At 44.7% G+C, this 19,979-nt stretch overlaps 2 protein-coding genes across 2 annotated transcripts in view; one reads left to right on the top strand and one right to left on the bottom strand.

Moving 5' to 3' along the window:
* The first annotated feature begins 3,490 nt into the window (after positions 1-3,490).
* Positions 3,491-15,480, top strand: PSMD6 (proteasome 26S subunit, non-ATPase 6). The gene is made up of 8 exons (XM_075833989.1): positions 3,491-3,711; positions 8,443-8,648; positions 9,047-9,192; positions 10,099-10,318; positions 13,420-13,528; positions 13,648-13,816; positions 14,095-14,172; positions 15,190-15,480. The coding sequence occupies exons 1-8, from the start codon at positions 3,567-3,569 to the stop codon at positions 15,284-15,286; spliced, it is 1,170 nt and encodes a 389-aa protein (XP_075690104.1). The 5' UTR covers positions 3,491-3,566; the 3' UTR covers positions 15,287-15,480.
* A 2,607-nt stretch (positions 15,481-18,087) lies between these two features.
* ATXN7 (ataxin 7) overlaps positions 18,088-19,979 on the bottom strand; it is a 95,900-nt gene continuing 94,008 nt past the window's right edge. The window contains exon 12 of the mRNA XM_075833981.1: positions 18,088-18,170. Coding sequence (XP_075690096.1) covers positions 18,156-18,170 — 15 coding nt within the window. The 3' untranslated portion in view covers positions 18,088-18,155. The remainder of the gene's footprint in view (positions 18,171-19,979) is intronic.

Genomic DNA, 19,979 nt, shown 5'->3' with positions numbered 1-19,979 from the left:
TCTCTAATTACAGAAGATTTAGGAACATTCGCCCCCTCATACTGGATTCAATGCTCTGGTGCTTGCAACAAATGTTCTGGAGGGGGCGGACATTACATATTCATCAGCGCATTTTCTAGCAAGATGATTTACACAGAATTTAGCATTTTAGCTCGGAAAACAACATTGTTAAATGCCATAATTTTAGTCAATTTGCTTTTGTGAATCTCCAGATTGCTGGTGTCGTTGAGAACACAATGCATGACAAAAGAAATGCAAGAAGACATCCTTATGGAGAGGAAATTAAGTATCAAACAACCTTGGGTATGAGGGAATCTGTGATGTATAGTCACTGCCAGGCGCTGTCTATATAGCAAAAACATTGCTCATGGTCAACACTGCCCCCTGTCTGTGAGAGGCAATATTACATTCAATGTCGGTCTCTATTATGGTTTAAAGCAGCGGTCCCCAACCTTTTTTTAACCAAGTACCAGTTCCATGCAAGACAATTTTTCCACAGACTGGCGAGGGTGTGTGTGTGGGGGGGGGGGGAGGGTATTTCGGGATTTCCGGTCAGTTCACATGTTGCGTAAAATCAGCAACATACAGTAGCAGCAAAGTGGATGAGATAGCGGACACGCTGCATAAATAGTGAGCGGAAAACCATAATCAGAGCATGCGCAGTACGCCCTTGGCGTTTCACCGGTCTAATCGGCTGTACTACGCATGTGCCCATTGCATCAGCCTACACTCTCTTCTGCTCTACGACGCCGAGGCCCGTCTCTTCTGAACGTCATTGGCGCATGCGTAGTACAGCCGATTAGACCGGTGAAACGACAAGGGTGTACTGCGCATGCGCCGATTATGACGCAGATACACGCGCGCGTTCAGGAGACTACGGGTCAGGCGTGAACTCAGCTATTACACTGCTCGGCTCCTGTAAATCAATGAAAGAAGGGAGGGAGGGATGTACGTACGGGGGAAAGAAGACAGAGCATTTTGTAGCAACGGTGACACCCTCATTGCTCCAAAATGCTAATTTGCATATACTGAATAAAGCGATTTTCTCTGCACAGGAGGCACCCATGTGAAAAAGGAAAATTACGTTAGATTCAGGTGAGCCTACACTCTATTACACTCTTGCTAGTTTGATATGGAAAATTCTGGTGACAGACTCCCTTTAATTACTTTCGTTTTTTATTTGCAGCATGTTCTATACTAACATGACCAAACGCTACAGAGGCTGGAGAAATTTCTGGCTATAGACCCTGTCCCAATTCTGCTTCTGCTGGGTAACAAATGATGTGAGCAGCATGATGACTGGGTGCAGTTGCTTCCGTGGGCTGAGTTCTCGTACAACAATCACACCTGCGAGTTCACACAGAAGACACCGTTCTTTATTGTCTATGGCCAACACCCACAAATTCCTCTCCCGGTCCCTGTTACGTCCGAGGTACCAGCGGCTGAGACGGCTTTTGGGGACTTTCTGCAGATCTGGCAGCAGACTCGATCCTCCATCCTGCTGGCGGTCGACCGCATGAAGCGGAAGGCGGACACAAGGAGAAGAGAACCTCCCTCAGTTTCTTCCTGGCACGAGGGTCTGGCTGTCCTCCAGGAATATTAGACTGAGGGTGCCGTCGTACAAATTTGCTCCCAGGTTCCTCGGCCCCTTCGAGATCCTGCAGCAGATCAACCCTATCGCCTACAAACTTCGGCTGCCTCCTACCCTCAAGATCCCCAACTCCTTCCATGTTTCTCTCCTGAAACCAGTGGTTCTGAACCGCTTGACCAAGACTCCTAGCCCTGCGTTTGCCTCCAGCAGCCCTTCTGACACCTTTGAGGTTAAGCAGATCTTGGACACCAAGAGAGTGAGAGGAAAGACTTTTTATTTGGTGGATTGGAGGGGGGTTGGTCCTGAGGAGAGTTCCTGGGAGCCAGAGGAGAACCTCAATGCCCCTACTCTTCTGAAGAAGTTTCTCTCTCACTCTGGTCCCAAGAAGAGGGGGGATACTGTCATGTCCATGGCTGCGGGCCGTCAGGTTCACTCTCCCCCCGATGGCCGCAGCCATGGGTCGGTGAGCGCTGGCCCCAGTCTCCTGCTCAGGAGACACCAGCGCTCACTTCCACTCACCTCGGCCGGATCCTGTAGGGTGCGCGCGCACGGGATACAGGTCACAGGAAGAGGAACACTGGAAAACACTAGGAGACCATCGCATAGACAAACTAGGGTATGACAACAACACTCAGGATTCGAAGCAAGGGGCTGAACCCGTCTTATAGTCCAGGGCACTCATGGGCTGATAGTTCATTAAAGTCTGGTGCGCGCTGCCCCTTTAAGAGTGGGCACGAGCGTGCGCGTGCACCGGACTTTAATGAACTATCAGCCCATGAGTGCCCTGGACTATAAGACGGGTTCAGCCCCTTGCTTCGAGTCCTGAGTGTTGTTGTCATACCCTAGTTTGTCTATGCGATGGTCTCCTAGTGTTTACCAGTGTTCCTGATCCTGTGTCCTGTATCCCGTGCTATCCTGGTCGAGTGCCGTGCTGAGCCAAAGTTGTGCTGTGCTGTATACCACGCCTGTCCTGCTTCACCACGCCTGACGTCTACCTGCTGCCTAAGTCCCAGCCGAGCTTGCCTTGCTACTGTCCGAGCTGCCACAGGTACCCTATACGAACTATAGACTTTAAACTGCGCCCTGTTGGCCAACTGCCATACCAAGGCGGTACGGCCCAGTGGGTCCACGAATCCTACGTGACAGTGACATGTAGGTGACCACTGCAGCCAATCACTGGCCTTGGCGGTGATGCTAGCATTTACGGCACGGGAACGCTGAGGCCAGTGGTTTGATGCAGGGGTCACATGCATGAACTACGTTATTACTATAGGACAAGTCTGTCAAGATCGGCAGGGACAAGTCCACCAAGATCAGCAGGGACTATTGGAGCGGTGGCCCTTTAGTGGTGGTGGATTGAACTGGGGAGCATTGTTTTTGTTTTGTTTTCCATTAAGGATAGGCCATCAATGTATATTCCTGGAAAACTTCTTTAGCTTCTTATGGGCATCTGTTTTTACATTTAGGCAGACGGAATAACTTTTACAAAGTATAGTAAAAAATAAGTATGGTAAAAATTAAAGGAACATCGAGTTTTCTCAATTCAGGTAGGTGAATCCATAATAATTACTTACCAGATGACACATAAAAAAATCTGATAATTTATTGAGCATTGCTTCATAATAGATTCTAAAGCGAATGCTCATTGTCATATCTCTGCTGCTTATGACAACTTTACAATGAGACTGCTTTACCACCTACTCACCCTAGATGTCGCTATGTGCTTCACCCGCTGCTCATTTTCTATTCCTATACTCACCGCGGCCGGCAGATGTCACTACTTTATTATACAGGTGTTCCGTATTTGTCGAGCTGTCAGCCCGCCCCCAGCTGATGACGCTCTATTGTTTCCGGGATGCAATACCAGGCCGCTAGCGCTAGTGGCCGCTGTGCTTCTCAGCCGGGCCTCATTGTAAGTGGTAACTTCCGGCGGAAGCGGTGACCGAGCAGTTCCTGGTGCCCGGAGCAGACAGAGATGCCGCTGGAGAATTTGGAAGAAGAGGGGTTACCCAAAAACCCGGACCTCCGTATCGCCCAGCTCAAATTTCTCCTCAGCCTCCCCGAGACCCGCAGCGATGTCCCGCTCCGTGCTGAGCTCATGGAGGCCATTACTGATAATAGTAAGTGATTGTTGGGATATCGGATGTATCTATCCTATCTATCTATCTATCTATCTATCTATCTATCTATCCTATCCTATCCTAGGTGCTATTTCCAGGTCTATAGACCCTATACAAACCCATAAAACTACAACTCCCAGCATGCCCTGCAGCTTTACTCTACAGGGTTTATGTATCAGTCGCCATGATGACGTTTCGTCTATAGTAACACGACATGGTGTCCCATGGACGCGGTGTCCCTGCTGAGGTCACTTTTGTTTACGTTCAGCCCTCACGCAGACGACCGTAGTTTTCGGTCATAATTACAGATAATCTGCGGATCCGTTAGTTTCTATTGGCCACGGACACGTTTTCTGTATATTTACGGATGTCTGTCCGGGCTGTAGAAATGATCCGCAAAACACACAACGTGACCTATTCTTGTCCGCCATTGTGGCACGGACTCACCAATAGAAGTCTATGGGCGATTACGCAATTGTGGGCGGCTACGGATGTGTATCCATAGCCGTCCAATCTGTATTCGCGGACGGTATAAACCCTTCTGGTCATGTGCATGAGGACTTGTGTGTATGTTGGGAAAGTTCCTAATATATACACTATACGCGTCCATAGGTGTCAGACTAAGTCCTGTCTGTATACCAAAGAAGCGCTATGGATAGTGACGCGTGCTGCGCTATTTCATCCCGTGAAATCCAGCAAAGAAAGAAAAGGTTTTGATGTCCATGAAATGAATGTCCTGAGCGTTTCACGATGTAAACATTAAACAAAGGCCAAAAACGAGCCGTGAACCGCGGCTAAAACGAGTCCGGACGGTTCACCTCACAGAGGATTGTCACTGTGTTCACATTACCCTGCAGCGCTATGTCGGAAGTTTATGTCCGGAGGATCTCTCATCGTACAACGCCGCAAAGCTGCGTTGTGTCCCTCAGTAGAGGCATATAGAGAAAACGGCGCTAATAGGTTCCCATTGTAATATACATATATATATACACCGGAGAGTATACATTTTATTTTTACTGTATCCATCCTGTCACGTTGGGTTCATGGACCAACTGGGTCGTACCGCCTTGGTGGTATGGCAGCTGGCCAACAGGGCGCAGGTCACAGTCTATAGTTTGTATAGGGTACCTGTGGCAGTTCGGACAGTAGCGAGGCAGGCTCGGCTGGGACTAAGCAGCAGGCAGACGTCCGGCGTGGTATACAGCACGGCACTTGAACAGGATAGCACGGGATACAGGTATAGGAAACACTGGGAACTGGAAAACACTGGGAGACCATTTGCGTCGACAAACAATGCTCGGACACAGAAGCATGGGGCAGCGCCCTTCTTATAGTTCAGGGCACTCATGGGCTGATTACATATCAAAGTCCGGTGTGCGCTGCCCCTTTAAGAGCGGGCACGAGCGTGCGTGCGCGCGCACCCTACAGGACCCGGCCGAGGTGAGTGGAAGTGAGTGCTGGCGTCTCCTGAGGAGGAGACTGGGGCCAGCGCTCGCAGACCCATAGCTGCGGCCGTCAGGGGGAGAGTGAACCTGACGGCCCCCAAATATATATAGTTTTTTCTATATTTTACTACTTTTACAAGTAAAATGACGCCAAATTCCGAGAGCCATAACTTTTTTTATTTTTCCGTCGATTAAGTGGTATGAGGGCTTATTTGGTGCGGGATAAGCTGTAGTTTTTAATAATACCATTTTGGGGTACATGCGACGGTTTGATCACTTTTTATTTCATTTTTTTGTGGGAGATTAGGTGACCAAAAAATAGAGATTCTGGCGTTTACAATTTATAAACCATTTTTACGGCGTTCATCGTGCGGGTGAAATAATGATATATTGTAATAGTTCAGACTTTTATGGACGCGGCGGTACCAATTATTCTCTAGGGGGAACATGGGAAAAGGTTTTTTTTTTTACTTTTAATCATTATTTTTTTTTACACAACAAAAAACTTTAAATCCTTTTTTACTTTTTTTTTTTATTAGTCGCCCCCCCCCCCCAGGGGACTTCAACCAGCGATCGTTAGATCGCTTGCACGATATACTGCAATACTAATGTATCACAGTTTATTGTGATTCTGACGGGGGCAGGGCTTAATAGGTGCACAAAGATGGCAAACCTGGGGGCCTTCATTAGGCCCCCAGGCAGCCATAGCAACCATCGCCCCGCCCCCCCCCCCCCGCGAGCTGTTAGAGGGGGCCGCTCCCCTCTTTCCAACAATTTAAATTCGATGGTCGTTACTCTGAAGTGTCGGCTGTAACAAAGAGCCGACACCCGCATTGTGTATAGCGGATTCACTCCGTGAGCCCGCTCCATACTGTCATATGTCGGGAAGGGGTTAATGTACTGGCATACATCTATATACGGTTAGTACACAGGCATACATTTATATCCGGATAGTACACAGGCATATATCTATATACGGATAGTACACAGGCATATATCTATATACGGATAGTACACAGGCATATATCTATATACTGATAGCACACAGGCATATATCTATATACTGATAGTACACAGGCATATATCTATATACGGATAGTACACAGGCATATATCTATATACTGATAGTACACAGGCATACATCTATATACGGATAGTACACAGGCATACATCTATATACGGATAGTACACAGGCATACATCTATATACGGATAGTACACAGGCATACATCTATATACGGTTAGTACACAGGCATACATTTATATCCGGATAGTACACAGGCATATATCTATATACGGATAGTACACAGGCATATATCTATATACGGATAGTACACAGGCATATATCTATATACTGATAGCACACAGGCATATATCTATATACTGATAGTACACAGGCATATATCTATATACGGATAGTACACAGGCATACATCTATATACTGATAGTACACAGGCATACATCTATATACTGATAGTACACAGGCATACATCTATATACGGATAGTACACAGGCATATATCTATATACGGATAGTACACAGGCATATATCTATATACTGATAGCACACAGGCATATATCTATATACTGATAGTACACAGGCATATATCTATATACGGATAGTACACAGGCATACATCTATATACTGATAGTACACAGGCATACATCTATATACTGATAGTACACAGGCATACATCTATATACTGATAGTACACAGGCATACATCTATATACGGATAGTACACAGGCATACATCTATATACGGATAGTACACAGGCATACATCTATATACGGATAGTACACAGGCATACATCTATATACGGATGGTACACAGGCATACATCTATATACGGATGGTACACAGGCATATATCTATATACGGATAGTACACAGGCATACATCTATATACGGATGGTACACAGGCATATATCTATATACGGATGGTACACAGGCATACATCTATATACTGATAGTACACAGGCATATATCTATATACGGATAGTACACAGGCATACATCTATATACTGATAGTACACAGGCATACATCTATATACGGATAGTACACAGGCATACATCTATATACGGATAGTACACAGGCATACATCTATATACGGATAGTACACAGGCATACATCTATATACGGATGGTACACAGACATACATCTATATACTGATGGTACACAGGCATACATCTATATACGGATGGTACACAGGCATATATCTATATATGGATAGTACACAGGCATATATCTATATACGGATAGTACACAGGCATATATCTATATACGGATAGTACACAGGCATACATCTATATACGGATAGTACACAGGCATATATCTATATACGGATAGTACACAGGCATATATCTATATACGGATAGTACACAGGCATACATCTATATACTGATAGCACACAGGCATATATCTATATACGGATAGTACACAGGCAGTTGTTAGGACATACCTAAGTTGCCCTAACAGGAAATATGGTCAGACAGCCTTGGGGTCCTCCAATGGAACGGTCATCATGAGGTGATGCGGCCGGCGCTGCACTAATGAGCGGCGGCTCCGGAACTTAAGACCGAACATGAGAGGATTTGCAGTGCGCCCGCCATGTTCTGTCTTCAGTGCAGGCGCTCATTGTGCTCATTCGTGCTGACCGCACGCGCACAATTCTCAGGACTCAGGAGTGGGGCAATTGATGTGTTACACAGCCGCAGCCCTGCTCGCTACATTCATGTGTTACTATACTCAGCTGTGCGGCCGTAGTCAGGGCTGGCCTAAGGTTGGATGGCGCCCTGTGCGGGATTCTCTATTGCTCCCCTCCACAAATAAAAATTACCCACATATATAGACACGCACATACTGGAACATAAATACTGTACATACATAGAGGGACATATTTAGGCATGCAGGCAAATAAAAAATAATATAAAATACATACATGCATATATGCACAGAGACACATGTATATAATAGATAGGTCTGCATATAACCTCTACTACATTACCTATGTAACACCACAGATAAGGCTGGATTCACACGAGCATGTTTGGTCCGTTAAGGACGGAACGTATTTCGGCCACAAGTCCCGGACCGAACACCCTGCCGGGAGCCGGGCTCCTAGCATCATAGTTATGTGCGACGCTAGGAGTCCCTTCCTCTCCGTGGAACTACTGTCATGTTTCTTGCAGGACGGGCTGTGGTCTTCTCTTGCTGTCTCTGCTTCGTCCTTTACTCTCTGCTTCCTTTCCTTCCAGGTTTTGACAGCAGTTGATTCTTCTCTTTTCAGAAATGGCTCCTTACTACGAGGGTCTGTGTAAGCAGCTGGATTGGCCCGTAGATACAGACCTGTTAAACAAGATGAAGAAAGCGAACGAGGAGGAGCTGAAGAGGCTGGATGATGTGCTGCAGGACGTGGAGAAAAACCTGGGCGAGAGTGAGATCCGAGATGCCATGATGGCCCGGGCAGAGTACCTGTGTAGGATCGGTGACAAGGTAAAGGGGGCCCTAATAATGCATATGGCCGTCATTGTAGTCCACATTTGGCACCCACCGCTCCCCTTCTGAAGGGCCGTTTCCGTTCAGGGAGGGCTATCCGGCTGAGAGAACCTCATTTAGTGTCTTGTCACGTGCGGCAGATTTCAATTGCAGCCGAGTATAAAATAAATGTCCTTGCAGGTTGTTAGACCTACAGATGTGGAGAGGACTGATCATGAGGGCAGGGATTTTTCTGGATTCATATACTATAGTCTGCCTCTCCCCAGACTGAAATGGCTGATAACAGGGAAAATAGATTACATTAAACAAATGTATATAAGTTCATTATAACTCTAAATATTTCCTGCCCTCCCACGCTATTGCTTGCTCTAATCATCCAGTCATTTGTGTCGCAGGAAGGGGCTCTGACCGCGTTTCGGAAGACCTATGACAAAACGGTGGCGCTCGGACATCGCCTGGACATAGTTTTTTACCTCCTGAGGATTGGCTTGTTTTATATGGATAATGATCTCATTACAAGAAACACAGAGAAGGCTCGAAGGTATGATAGAGTGAATAATAGAATGTTCTCATGTAGCGGATGACTTTGTATGTAAGGAATTAAGATAATATGTAAAGGGCCCCATGCACACGAACGTGCTTTTGTGGCTGCAATTCCCCCGAAAATCCACGGGAGAATTGCGGCCCCATTCATTTCTATGGGGCCATGCACACGACCGTGGTTTCCATGGTTCGTGCGTGGCCCAGGAGCCCGGACCGCAGAAAGAACAGACATGTCTTATTACGGCCGTGTTCTGCGGTCCGGGCTCATAGCATATAATGGCTGCGGCCATGTGCACGGCCCGCGATGTGCGGGCGGCTCGCGTGTGACACTCCGCCCCAGCCGACCCGAACATCACGGCCGTACACATGGCTACAGTCGTGTGCATGAGGCCTAACAATGCAAATGTAATCAGCACGGGATTCTGTAATGTGGAAGTGACGGACAGTGTTCAGAACTGCCGGTCATCACAAATTTACTGCAGACGTTCCCTTACTGAAGAACTCACAAGTAGCCTTACAGAAGAACTTGCAGCTGAACACTGAGGTCCTGCCTTCAGGACTTGATTAGGGCGGCAGGGGATCCCGGATAGGGGTTGTTAATGGAATATCATTGACTGCATTTATTAGACTTACAGGGGTTGTCCAGGAACAGAAAACATGACTTTTTTTTCTTTCATAAACCGCGCCACTCCTGTCCGTGTGTTGTGTGTGGTATTATAGTTCGGCTCCATTGAAGTGAGGGGATTGAGCTGCAACACCGCACACAACCTGGGCTTTTTGTCAGAAAGTGGCCGTGTTTTTCTAACCCTGCACAGCCCTTATTTTAGGGGCTTTCTGTAATTGCTCCAACCCCAATTCAATGATTCCACGTGTGTACATCCTGCTTCTCATTGTTTCTTCCAAGCCTCATTGAGGAAGGCGGTGACTGGGATCGGAGGAATCGTCTGAAGGTTTATCAGGGACTGTATTGTGTGGCCATTCGAGACTTCAAGCAAGCAGCTGAGCTCTTCTTGGATACGGTTTCCACATTCACTTCGTATGAGCTGATGGATTACAAGACCTTTGTCACGTACACCGTCTATGTCTGTATGATCGCCTTGGATCGACCAGATCTGAGAGAGAAGGTAATTGTTCAATAGAAGATGCCGGTCAGCGCTGCCGCACAGACATGGATATATAGTCAGCCGCCGCCGCTGCTCAGCAATAAATACAGGCTTATCCTCTAAGTACTCGCCTGTAAATATCTTATAGGCTATGTACACCTCTGAGGGCTTTATTCATTAATTAATTTTAATAGTTCAGTCAGTGTGTAACTTCTTAATTCGTTTTTATTAAAAATTTGTTTGATTTTTTTGTTTAGATACAGCTGCTCCGTATTCTCTGCATAGAAAATACAGAGCAGCTGTATCTAAAATAGTAAATCATATTTTTAATAAAAACGAATTAAGTTACACTAAGCACACTGACCTATTTATTTAAAAAAAAAAGCCATCAAAGATGTACATAGTCTTTAAACTTTATTCAAAGCAGCTGAATGAGGACAGTCGCGGGCCTTAAAGCGACCCTCTGTTCTCAAGAGAAAATTATAAATATGATGGGGTATATGGAGTAATATTACTTGGTGCCCTCCAGTTGTGCCCGCTGTCTCAAAATGGCCACAGCGCTTCTCAGACCGAGTCTAAGACCCCACCTCTGTTCATGGATTGGACAGAACTGCTCAGTTGAACAGCTCTAGCCAATCCGAGAAGAGTGGGCGTGTCTCAGACTCGCAGTTTGAGGGTAGGTCCACATTGGCTATTTTCTGCCGTTTTTCGGAGCGTAAACGCCCTGAAAAAACCGCTGTAAATTCGAAAGCAGAACGCCTACAAACATCTGCCCATTGATTTTAATGGGAAATGCAGCGTTCTGTTCCGACAGGGTGTTATTTTACGGCTCATTTTCGAATAACGGCGCGTAAAAAGACGCCCCGTAAAAAGAAGTGCATTGTCACTTCTTGAGCCGTTTTTGGAGCTGTTTTTCATTGACTCAATAGAAAAACCGCTCCAAAAACGGCCGCAAAACACGCTTCTTGATTAAAAAATGCCTGAAAATCAGGAGCTGTTTTCCGTGTATTCATACGCAGAAGAATCAACCTTCTGGTTAAAAGTTTTATAAAGTGGTGCAACTCTGGATCGCAGGAGGATGGGTAAGAGGCCTAGCAGCTACGGCTATGGCGCGGTCAGGATAGTGTAATGCTCCCGGTATGCTATCATTGGACATTTTTATTAAAGAGCAATTTCAGTACTTGAACTTAAATAGGCTCTGTCACCACATTATAAGTGCCCTGTCTCCTATATAAGAAGATCGGCGCTGTAATGTAGGTGACAGTAATGCTTTTTATTAAAAAAACGATCTTTTTTCACAAAGTTAGGAGCGATTTTGGTTTATGCTAATGAGCTTTCTTAATGCCCAAGTGGGCGTACTTTTACTTTCGACCAAGTGGGCGTTGTACAGGGGAGTGCATGACGCTGACCAATCAGCATCATGCACTCCTCTCCATTCATTTACACTGCACTAGCGATATAGATATATCACTATGTGCAGCCTCATACACAAACCCTAACATTACTAGTGTCCTGATAATGAATACACATGAAATCCAGCCTGGACGTCATGTGTACTCAGAATCCTGACACTTCTGAATCTTTTTTGTGAGATTCCGGCAAGTGAAACCAAATCTCGCGAGATTACGGAGCTAAACGAGATTTGGTTTCACTTGCCGGAATCTCACAGAAAAGAGTCAGAAGTGTCAGGATTCTGAGTACACATGACGTCCAGGCTGGATGGTCATGTGTATTCATTATCAGGACACTAGTAATGTTAGGGCTTGTGTATGAGGCTGCACATAGTGATATATCTATATCGCTAGTGCAGTGTAAATGAATGGAGAGGAGTGCATGATGCTGATTGGTCAGCGTCATGCACTCCTCTGTACAACGGCCACTTGGTCGAAAGTAAAAGTACGCCCACTTGGGCATTAAGAAAGCTCATTAGCATAAAACCAAAATCGCTCCTAACGTTGTGAAAAAAGATCGTTTTTTTAAATAAAAAGCATTACTGTCACCTACATTACAGAGCCCATCTCCTTATATAGGAGATAGGACACTTATAATGTGGTGACAGCCTCTTTTTAACATGTTGTCCTGGGACCGGAGGGTCGCTTTAATGGCTACACCTCACACCAAGGGTCCTTTTTTTTTTTTTTTTTTCCATTTTATTTGGGTTGGCCTTTTACATACTTGCTGTGGGGCCCCCTACTGTTTGTGAGGAGTCTTTTAATTGCCTCTTCCTCAATTTAGCCATCATGATCTGCTGCCAAAACAATAGTTAAAGGAGTTTTCCCATCTCTGACATATACTGTAGATGTGCCATAAATATCTGATCCAAACTCTGGGCTCTTCCTGCATCCCCCGTAGACTTGAATAGAGAACCGTTCACATGCTATAGGGGTTCCTGATTCTCCTGAACGTTTGGTGTCCCAGAGGTGGGCCCTTAATCTACTAGACATTCATGGATACACCATAGATGTCTGACATGAGACTACCCCTTTAAACAACATGGTCCATGTGCCTATAACCACTCATCGGGACTCCCCTCTGTTCTCAGCAGCCCTCCCTTCTGGATAAGAGCAGCTCCTGCTCTGGTGGACTTGGCATGATCATTTATTATAAAGGACAATGTGTAACACTCGCTCTCCAAGAGAAAGTGTGGCCACCGCAGCTACCCCGGCAATACGAGTTTCAGCAGCCGACCCCTGGCGATCATGTGATTGCTTGTGGGTTTATCTTTAGAGAAGGGGTTAAAAATAGAGAGGTAGAGTGCATGCTCTGCTGTACAGTACAGTAGTGTCTGCTGCAAAACCCCAATCCTTTATAAATGGGAGCCCCGGAATGATGTCACTCGCTGTAGACAGGAGTCTAGAAGACGGCCTGTGCTCCACCTTTATTTCGTAGTCGTGCAGCATGGATAGGGGGCAGTTTGTGCTGAAATGTCACACAAAGGGGGGACAATCGGCTAAAGAAGGATGTATGAAAAGTCCTGCTGTCTAGTCCTTTATGTTTATAACTGGCGGTACATTGTAGGTTCGGTTCTCTTCACTTTACCCATCTACATAGGGTCTGAGTGAATGGTCTTCAGGTTTTGGCAGATTTTCTTGTAACGCCGATTTATTTACCTTTCATTCCAGGTTATCAAAGGTGCCGAGATCCTAGAAGTGTTGCACAGTTTGCCCACAGTCCGTCAGTATCTCTTCTCATTGTACGAGTGCCGATATTCTGTTTTTTTCCAGTCGCTGGGTAAGATACTGGAAATTGTGGGTTGTGTAGCTGGAAAGCGGCACATATGTATGGAAATGAATATTTTGTTAGTCTTCGGCACCAGTGTTTGTATAACGTATGTTTGCTCGCACTTGCAGCTGCCACTGAGCAGGAGCTGAAGAAGGACTGGCTCTTCGCCCCTCACTACAGATACTATGTCCGAGAGATGAGGATTCAGGCGTACAGTCAACTGCTGGAGTCTTACCGCTCGCTGACCCTGGGTTACATGGCTGAGGCTTTTGGGGTCGGCGTAGAATTCATAGACCAGTATGTATCCTCTCCTCTTAACAGCGTGTGTGAATAGGGTGTCAAGCAGCCAGAAATGGGTTGTACATGGGGTTATTTTATACTTGTCTCCTGGATTGTCCGGGAGTCTCGAAATAAGGGGAGACCTTTTGTAGTCTCCAGAGCAGCCGGCCTATGACCGACCAACCAACTCTTATCAGATAAGAAACTGCTTATAGTATCGGAAATAAAAATCATAAGAGTTGCAGATGGGCATTGTATTTTACACATTTTTATTTTTTTTCCTTTTTTTTCTTCAGAGAGCTTTCTAGGTTCATCGCAGCTGGGAGACTACACTGCAAGATAGACAAAGTGAATGGAATTGTTGAAACTAACAGGTAATGTGTTTAGGGAAAATGCATCTTCTAGTAAGGCCCCCTTCACACTGCCTATATGGCCTTTGTTTGATGTGTATCCCGGAAAAAGCTCCTGACGCATATGTTGAACAGAGGCTGTGACTGGTCGCTAGCAGTCGTATCGAACACCCATAGGCTATAATGGTATCCGTTTAACTGACACGGCATGACCTTTTTATGTTGTATCCGTTAAACGGATGCCGTAATGTGAGTGACCGATGCTGCTGCTAAGCACCCATTGCAGACATTTAATGGATACCTCCTGAAAAGATTTTGGAAAGATCATTCTGTATACGTTAAATGGATGCCTATGACTGATTCTATACAGTGATATCCGTCACCAATAGGCTCCCATGTTATAAAAAAACCAAAAATACCTATACTGCATAGTATGCACTTCTTTCTATACACCAAAAAAAACAGTATCCCTATACTGACATATACTGCCCAGCGTTTGTATTATAGAGGCCTATGGGTACATTGTAGTTATGCACTGGGGCGCATACGTCAAACGTGCAGAGGAAACGCAGTGTGAACGGGGCCTAAAGCATGGAGCGCAGCAAAGCTGTCAATCTACTCCTGTTATGTTGTAGCCGACTGATTAGGATGGGTTCAGTATCCTGCTGGATGTTGCTTAGTGTAATGTAGTGCAGCATTACGGGACTGGCACGGCGCCATCTATTGTACTTTCTGAACTATTGGGCATCAGTAAGATCAACACCATTTACAATAGTCTGAAAAATAAGAACCAATACTGGATAAAAGTCCTGGATCCAGCATCAGATGTACCGAGTTATTCCACAGTCTGGATTATCTGGTGCTAGAAGACTATTCGTTTTTGTGGGTACATTTCAATTGCATTGATTGTAGATACTTTAACCCTTCCCTGGTACTTACCGTATTTGCAGTTCTGAAAAGTTTTAATCGCTCATACTTTTATCCAGTTTATGACCTCCGGTAAGTGGCCTGCAGTGTGTCACGTTGTGTTCTGTCTTCCAGGCCGGATAGCAAGAACTGGCAGTACCAGGAAACGATAAAGAAAGGAGACTTGTTACTGAACAGAGTACAGAAGCTCTCCCGTGTCATTAACATGTGAAGACGCACTCTTTTAACTGGGGTGAATGAATCAAGTGCTGAAGACCTTTGTCGTGTATAAATATCTCGCTTGCTGGTATTTCGGAAGGTGACTGATGGATACTTAGAGTTTTTACACTTTTACGTTATGTTAACAAATTCAATGCGTATAAAGAGAAAAAAAAAAAGAATTAAAAAAAGGAAACCAGAAGAACATTTTGTTGTTTTGTGGTTGTCTTTGAAAAACGCGCTAAAGAAAAGCCGGGTCGGTTACCTGTTAATGCTGCAGATTTTCTGTGCAGACCTGAACAAATCTCATCCACAGGCTGCCGGACGTTTTCTGCACGGATATAACCGCGCGCTTCGTGTTTTCATTCGGTTACGGATGTTTACAGCAGATTCCACCCTTTTCAATGTAGAAGTGGTGAAATCCGGTGAATCTGCACTGAACACTTGCGGTTTTTCCAGCGGAAAAATCGCCAACAAATCTGCCGCCTGTGTATGTACCCTAAATGGGTTGTGGTAAAATCAACATTTCACTTATCCACAGGGACCCCCAATGATCACTAGGACTTGTTCTGAGCCCCCCCGTTCCTCCTAAATGCAGAACTGTAGTGAGGAGAGCTTTGAATGTAGCGGCAGTCGGACATGCGGGCTGCTGCTCCATTCAAAGTCTAAGGGTATGTTCACACGACCTATTTTCGGCCGTTTTTCGGGCCGTAACCGCCCGAAAAATCGAAGCAGAACGCCTCCAAACATGTTCCCATTGATTTCAATGGGAAAACTGCTTTCTGTTCCGACGGAGCGCTTTTCGCTGCGTTTTTTGACACGTAAAAAAACTGCCTAAAAAAAAGAAGTGCAGGACACTTCTTGGGACGTTTTTGGAGCGGTTTTCCATAGACTCTATTGAAAAAAGCTCCAAAAACAGCTGTAAAAAGCGTCTGAAAATCAGGAGCTGTTTTCTCTTGAGAACAGCTCTGTATTTTGAGACGTTTTTGACTCTGCGTGTGAACATACCCTAAAGGACTAATGGGAGATACAGCACTTGTCTGTGTCCATCAATGTTGAATGGAATGGCAGGGAGCGTCCTTGACCGCCTCTTCATTCAAGCCCCACCTCAGAGCGGCGGGCGCAGTGAGAAATAAGGGGCTCTGTACTCCCATTCTAGTGATTGCTGGATGCCCCACCAGACGCTTAGCATTCATACTGTGGGAAGCCGGATAAAGCCCCTTCATTCTCAGAATCTGATTTCCCTTTCTGGAGTTGTGCTGTAGGCTCCTGCAGGTAATCCAGAGGGGGTGCTGTGTTTGACCGAATGCTGTGGCTCCACCTCGTGATCGGCAGCCCTCCACAATCACATATTAACCCCTTTTTAATATCACTTACTAGGAAAATAAAAAGGTGTTCATGCAGGCGGCGTTACCACTCGTCACTAAACTTCCCTGGTCCACGTCGATCACAGTACTGGCCCCTATAGTAATGGGTTCTCTCTCTGTATAAGATTTGCCCACGTGACTTTTTTGTACCTGGAGCCGTCACTTATTCCCTGAGCAGTTTTCATACGCTCACCAAAAGCTGCGGTCTGTCGTCATTGTGTGTGTACACGATCCCTGAGCTCAAGATCTTTTATTTCTATATCTATCTCTTTGAATAGGAAAATTACATTTTCAATGTTGACTGTGTAAATGACAAGGAACCTCTCTGCCAATAAGACCGTGTATAGCTACAAACCAGTTTTATATAAAAATGCCAACCCTTTGGTTGACCAATGATGAATAAGATTATATAACAATATACAATGCCCATTCCCTAGAAGGAATATACTACATTACCCAGTGTTGAATCCAGTTCTGTCATGATATGCTGTATATTCAGAGCTCAATGTCTTGGGATTTGTTTATATAGAATTACATTAGATGGTCACTATACACAAATACCAAAGCATGGACAATCTTATGGGCCATTGCTACCCGCTGCCCACAAATTAATTTGCTATACCAGCGATGGGTGTACACATTACGATGTGTTTGTGTACGGAGTATAATCCCTGGGTAGAGAATGGTATATACCTTCCTCAGTACTTAGATATCTGTCCTTTGTAGAATCATTGAATATTATAATTCTGTCCTTGGTAACTGACTCGGGTTTCTACACCGTTCTCATTTCTTGAGTTTATCCTTGTTGGGACCAGGCAGGTAGATTTTCTGGATTATTTGATGGGCATAGAAAAGTATACAAAACTCACCTGCGAGGGTAGGAAACATTCAGAAGGAAATCTGGTGAAATACCTAATTGGTCCTGGTTCCTCGTCTTGTAATACTTCACGTTATGTGTTAGGAACTAGTGGCAGATTATACTCTACAAATGATTGGCTGCTGTATTAATGCATTTCACTAAAACGGTTCTTCCAGAGGTTACGGATTTATTTGGTTTAACGGTTTCCCTCTATGACGACGTTCCTGAAGCTCACAAAATATTCTACGGACTTTAATTTACCCTTCTGGAAATCTGTGTGGGATGTGAGGACGAGATGGAGGGGTTCTCGGGGCAGCAGAGCTGGTTGTGCGCTCATGTTCCTGGATGAATCATTCAGCAGGAAGTCTAACGTGTTGACTAATAGTCCAGGGCAAAGAATTTGGGATATCAGATAAATTTACAACACAATTCTGGTAAATCTATCCCAATGTTGCATCAGTCTTAGCTAATTTTAAGCAAATGGCTTGAAGGCCATGTACACCGTTGTGAAACAATCTTTTTATTAAATGAATGTTTTTAAGCAATTTTCAATTTGACTTTATTTTAGATCTGGATACATAGAAGCTGCATCGTTCTCGGCCGATCCCGTCAGTTCAGCTGTAACTGACAGCGGGTCATGCATGTCTGACACAGGATCAATTTGATAGTAGCTTGAAAGCAATAAAAAAACAGATTAAAAAATCAAAATGAAAACTTTGCTTCCAAAAGGTGTACATAGCATTTAAAGTTTTTGTCTGGCGTTATTATACATTGTTATGGTGTTTATTGAGTGTCATTTTGCACCTGCGTAATGCCAGTAAAAGAGAAATATCTAAATACTGGATTTTGGGAAAAAATTTCAAATGCTACGAAACTGCCACAAACCAGAACGCTGTGTAGAGTGGGTGCGTTCATATTTTATCAAAGTTTAGGATGTGTTTTTTTGGGGGAAACAAAAAAAACCCTGAAGAACGCCACCGAAAACATGAGTAAACGCTGTGCGTCCTGCCAGCCTTGGGGGGGTTGTATGCGATTAGAAAAAAAAGGATCAGTTTGTGTGGTTCATGGGGGAGGGGTGGGATAAAAAAAAAAAAGTAGAACCCTTTTTTGCTAATCTTATACAACCCTTATCGCAGTAACTCCCCGATAACTAGTGGACCCGAACCAATGGCAGCACTTTCCCTGCTGAGGTATTTCTGGGAAGGGCCATGGATGACAAGCCCCAGCCCGGGAAGTATTTACCCCCCTCGTACCACCTCCATATGGTAAAAAGCAGCAATGGCTCCTCCATTAGTCGAGCAATCCCCTATTTATTGCCTCGTAAGTCACTTGTTTGTTCAACAAACTAAATCTCCTGTCATAAAGCAAAGCACAATCGGTTTTCTTATAAATAGTATAAATTATTTTATTTACATAAACTTGTTACAAAACAAATAACTATATATTTTCTTTTAAATATCCAAAGTAATTTCTATCCCATGACATTGGTTTGTTCATGAACTATACAGCAGCCCAAAAGTCCAGCTGATCAGATGCTCGATTATGTGTACAAATGATCAAACTATTCACACATTGTACAGAGAAGGAACAGAGAGCGAGTCAAGTGGCTTTTCAAGAACTACATTCAGAGACAACCTGTAATGCAAACCTCGTCATACCTAACCTCATCCTATAGTATCCTCAGTTATGGGGGGGGGGAGGGGTTGGGGTCCAGCATTTGGCCTTCATCCTGACCCATTACATACTTAAAGGGGTCTATTGCAGTACCAGACACAGCCCATAGACAAGAGTGGTGCTGTTTCTTTAAAAAAAAAAAAAAAAAAAAAAATATATATATATATATATATATATATATTAATTATACATCATACAAACCACTTTAACATGAACCTGTATACTGGAAGAAGCAATTTGGTCATCTACCAGAACAACAAAGAACCAGGTCCTTGTACATTTTAGTGGCATTCTTCTGGAGACCACAAAATTTCCACCACCGTAGGCAAGAGTAGTAGTCTGCAATCTGCGTAACTACAGTCCTTCTGAAGCTACGCTCAACCTGGAAAGTCACCAGTTGCCGACCACTGATCTAAAGCAACAGGTCATCAAGGCCAAAAGGGACCAGAGACGTTTCTTGGCAAAGGGAACTCAGAGGAAGACATCGTAAGATCGTGACATTCCATCAGGAATTCTGACATAGACTCGGGTTCCGCGAGGTATCGGGCTTATTTCATCTAATATTTTTTCAATAGAAAATATTTTAGACCTTTTTTTTTTTTACTCTTCAATAATGCAGTAATCTATTTTCATTAGTTTAAATCTAAAACCCCATTAGCACGACACGTACATGTTGGTCGCCAACCCTAGACATAATGACGTATCGCAGGTAGGACAACAAAGGACGTCATTTTTATCCGGTGCCAAAGAGGCCGGTCAGTGTCTCGCTGGTCCCTTTGGCAGGATGGGTGTTATAGAGGCTGCCA

Source organism: Rhinoderma darwinii, chromosome 7 (genome assembly GCF_050947455.1).
Source record: "Rhinoderma darwinii isolate aRhiDar2 chromosome 7, aRhiDar2.hap1, whole genome shotgun sequence".
Lineage (NCBI taxonomy): Eukaryota > Metazoa > Chordata > Amphibia > Anura > Rhinodermatidae > Rhinoderma > Rhinoderma darwinii.
This window is presented reverse-complemented; position numbering and strand designations above follow the sequence as displayed.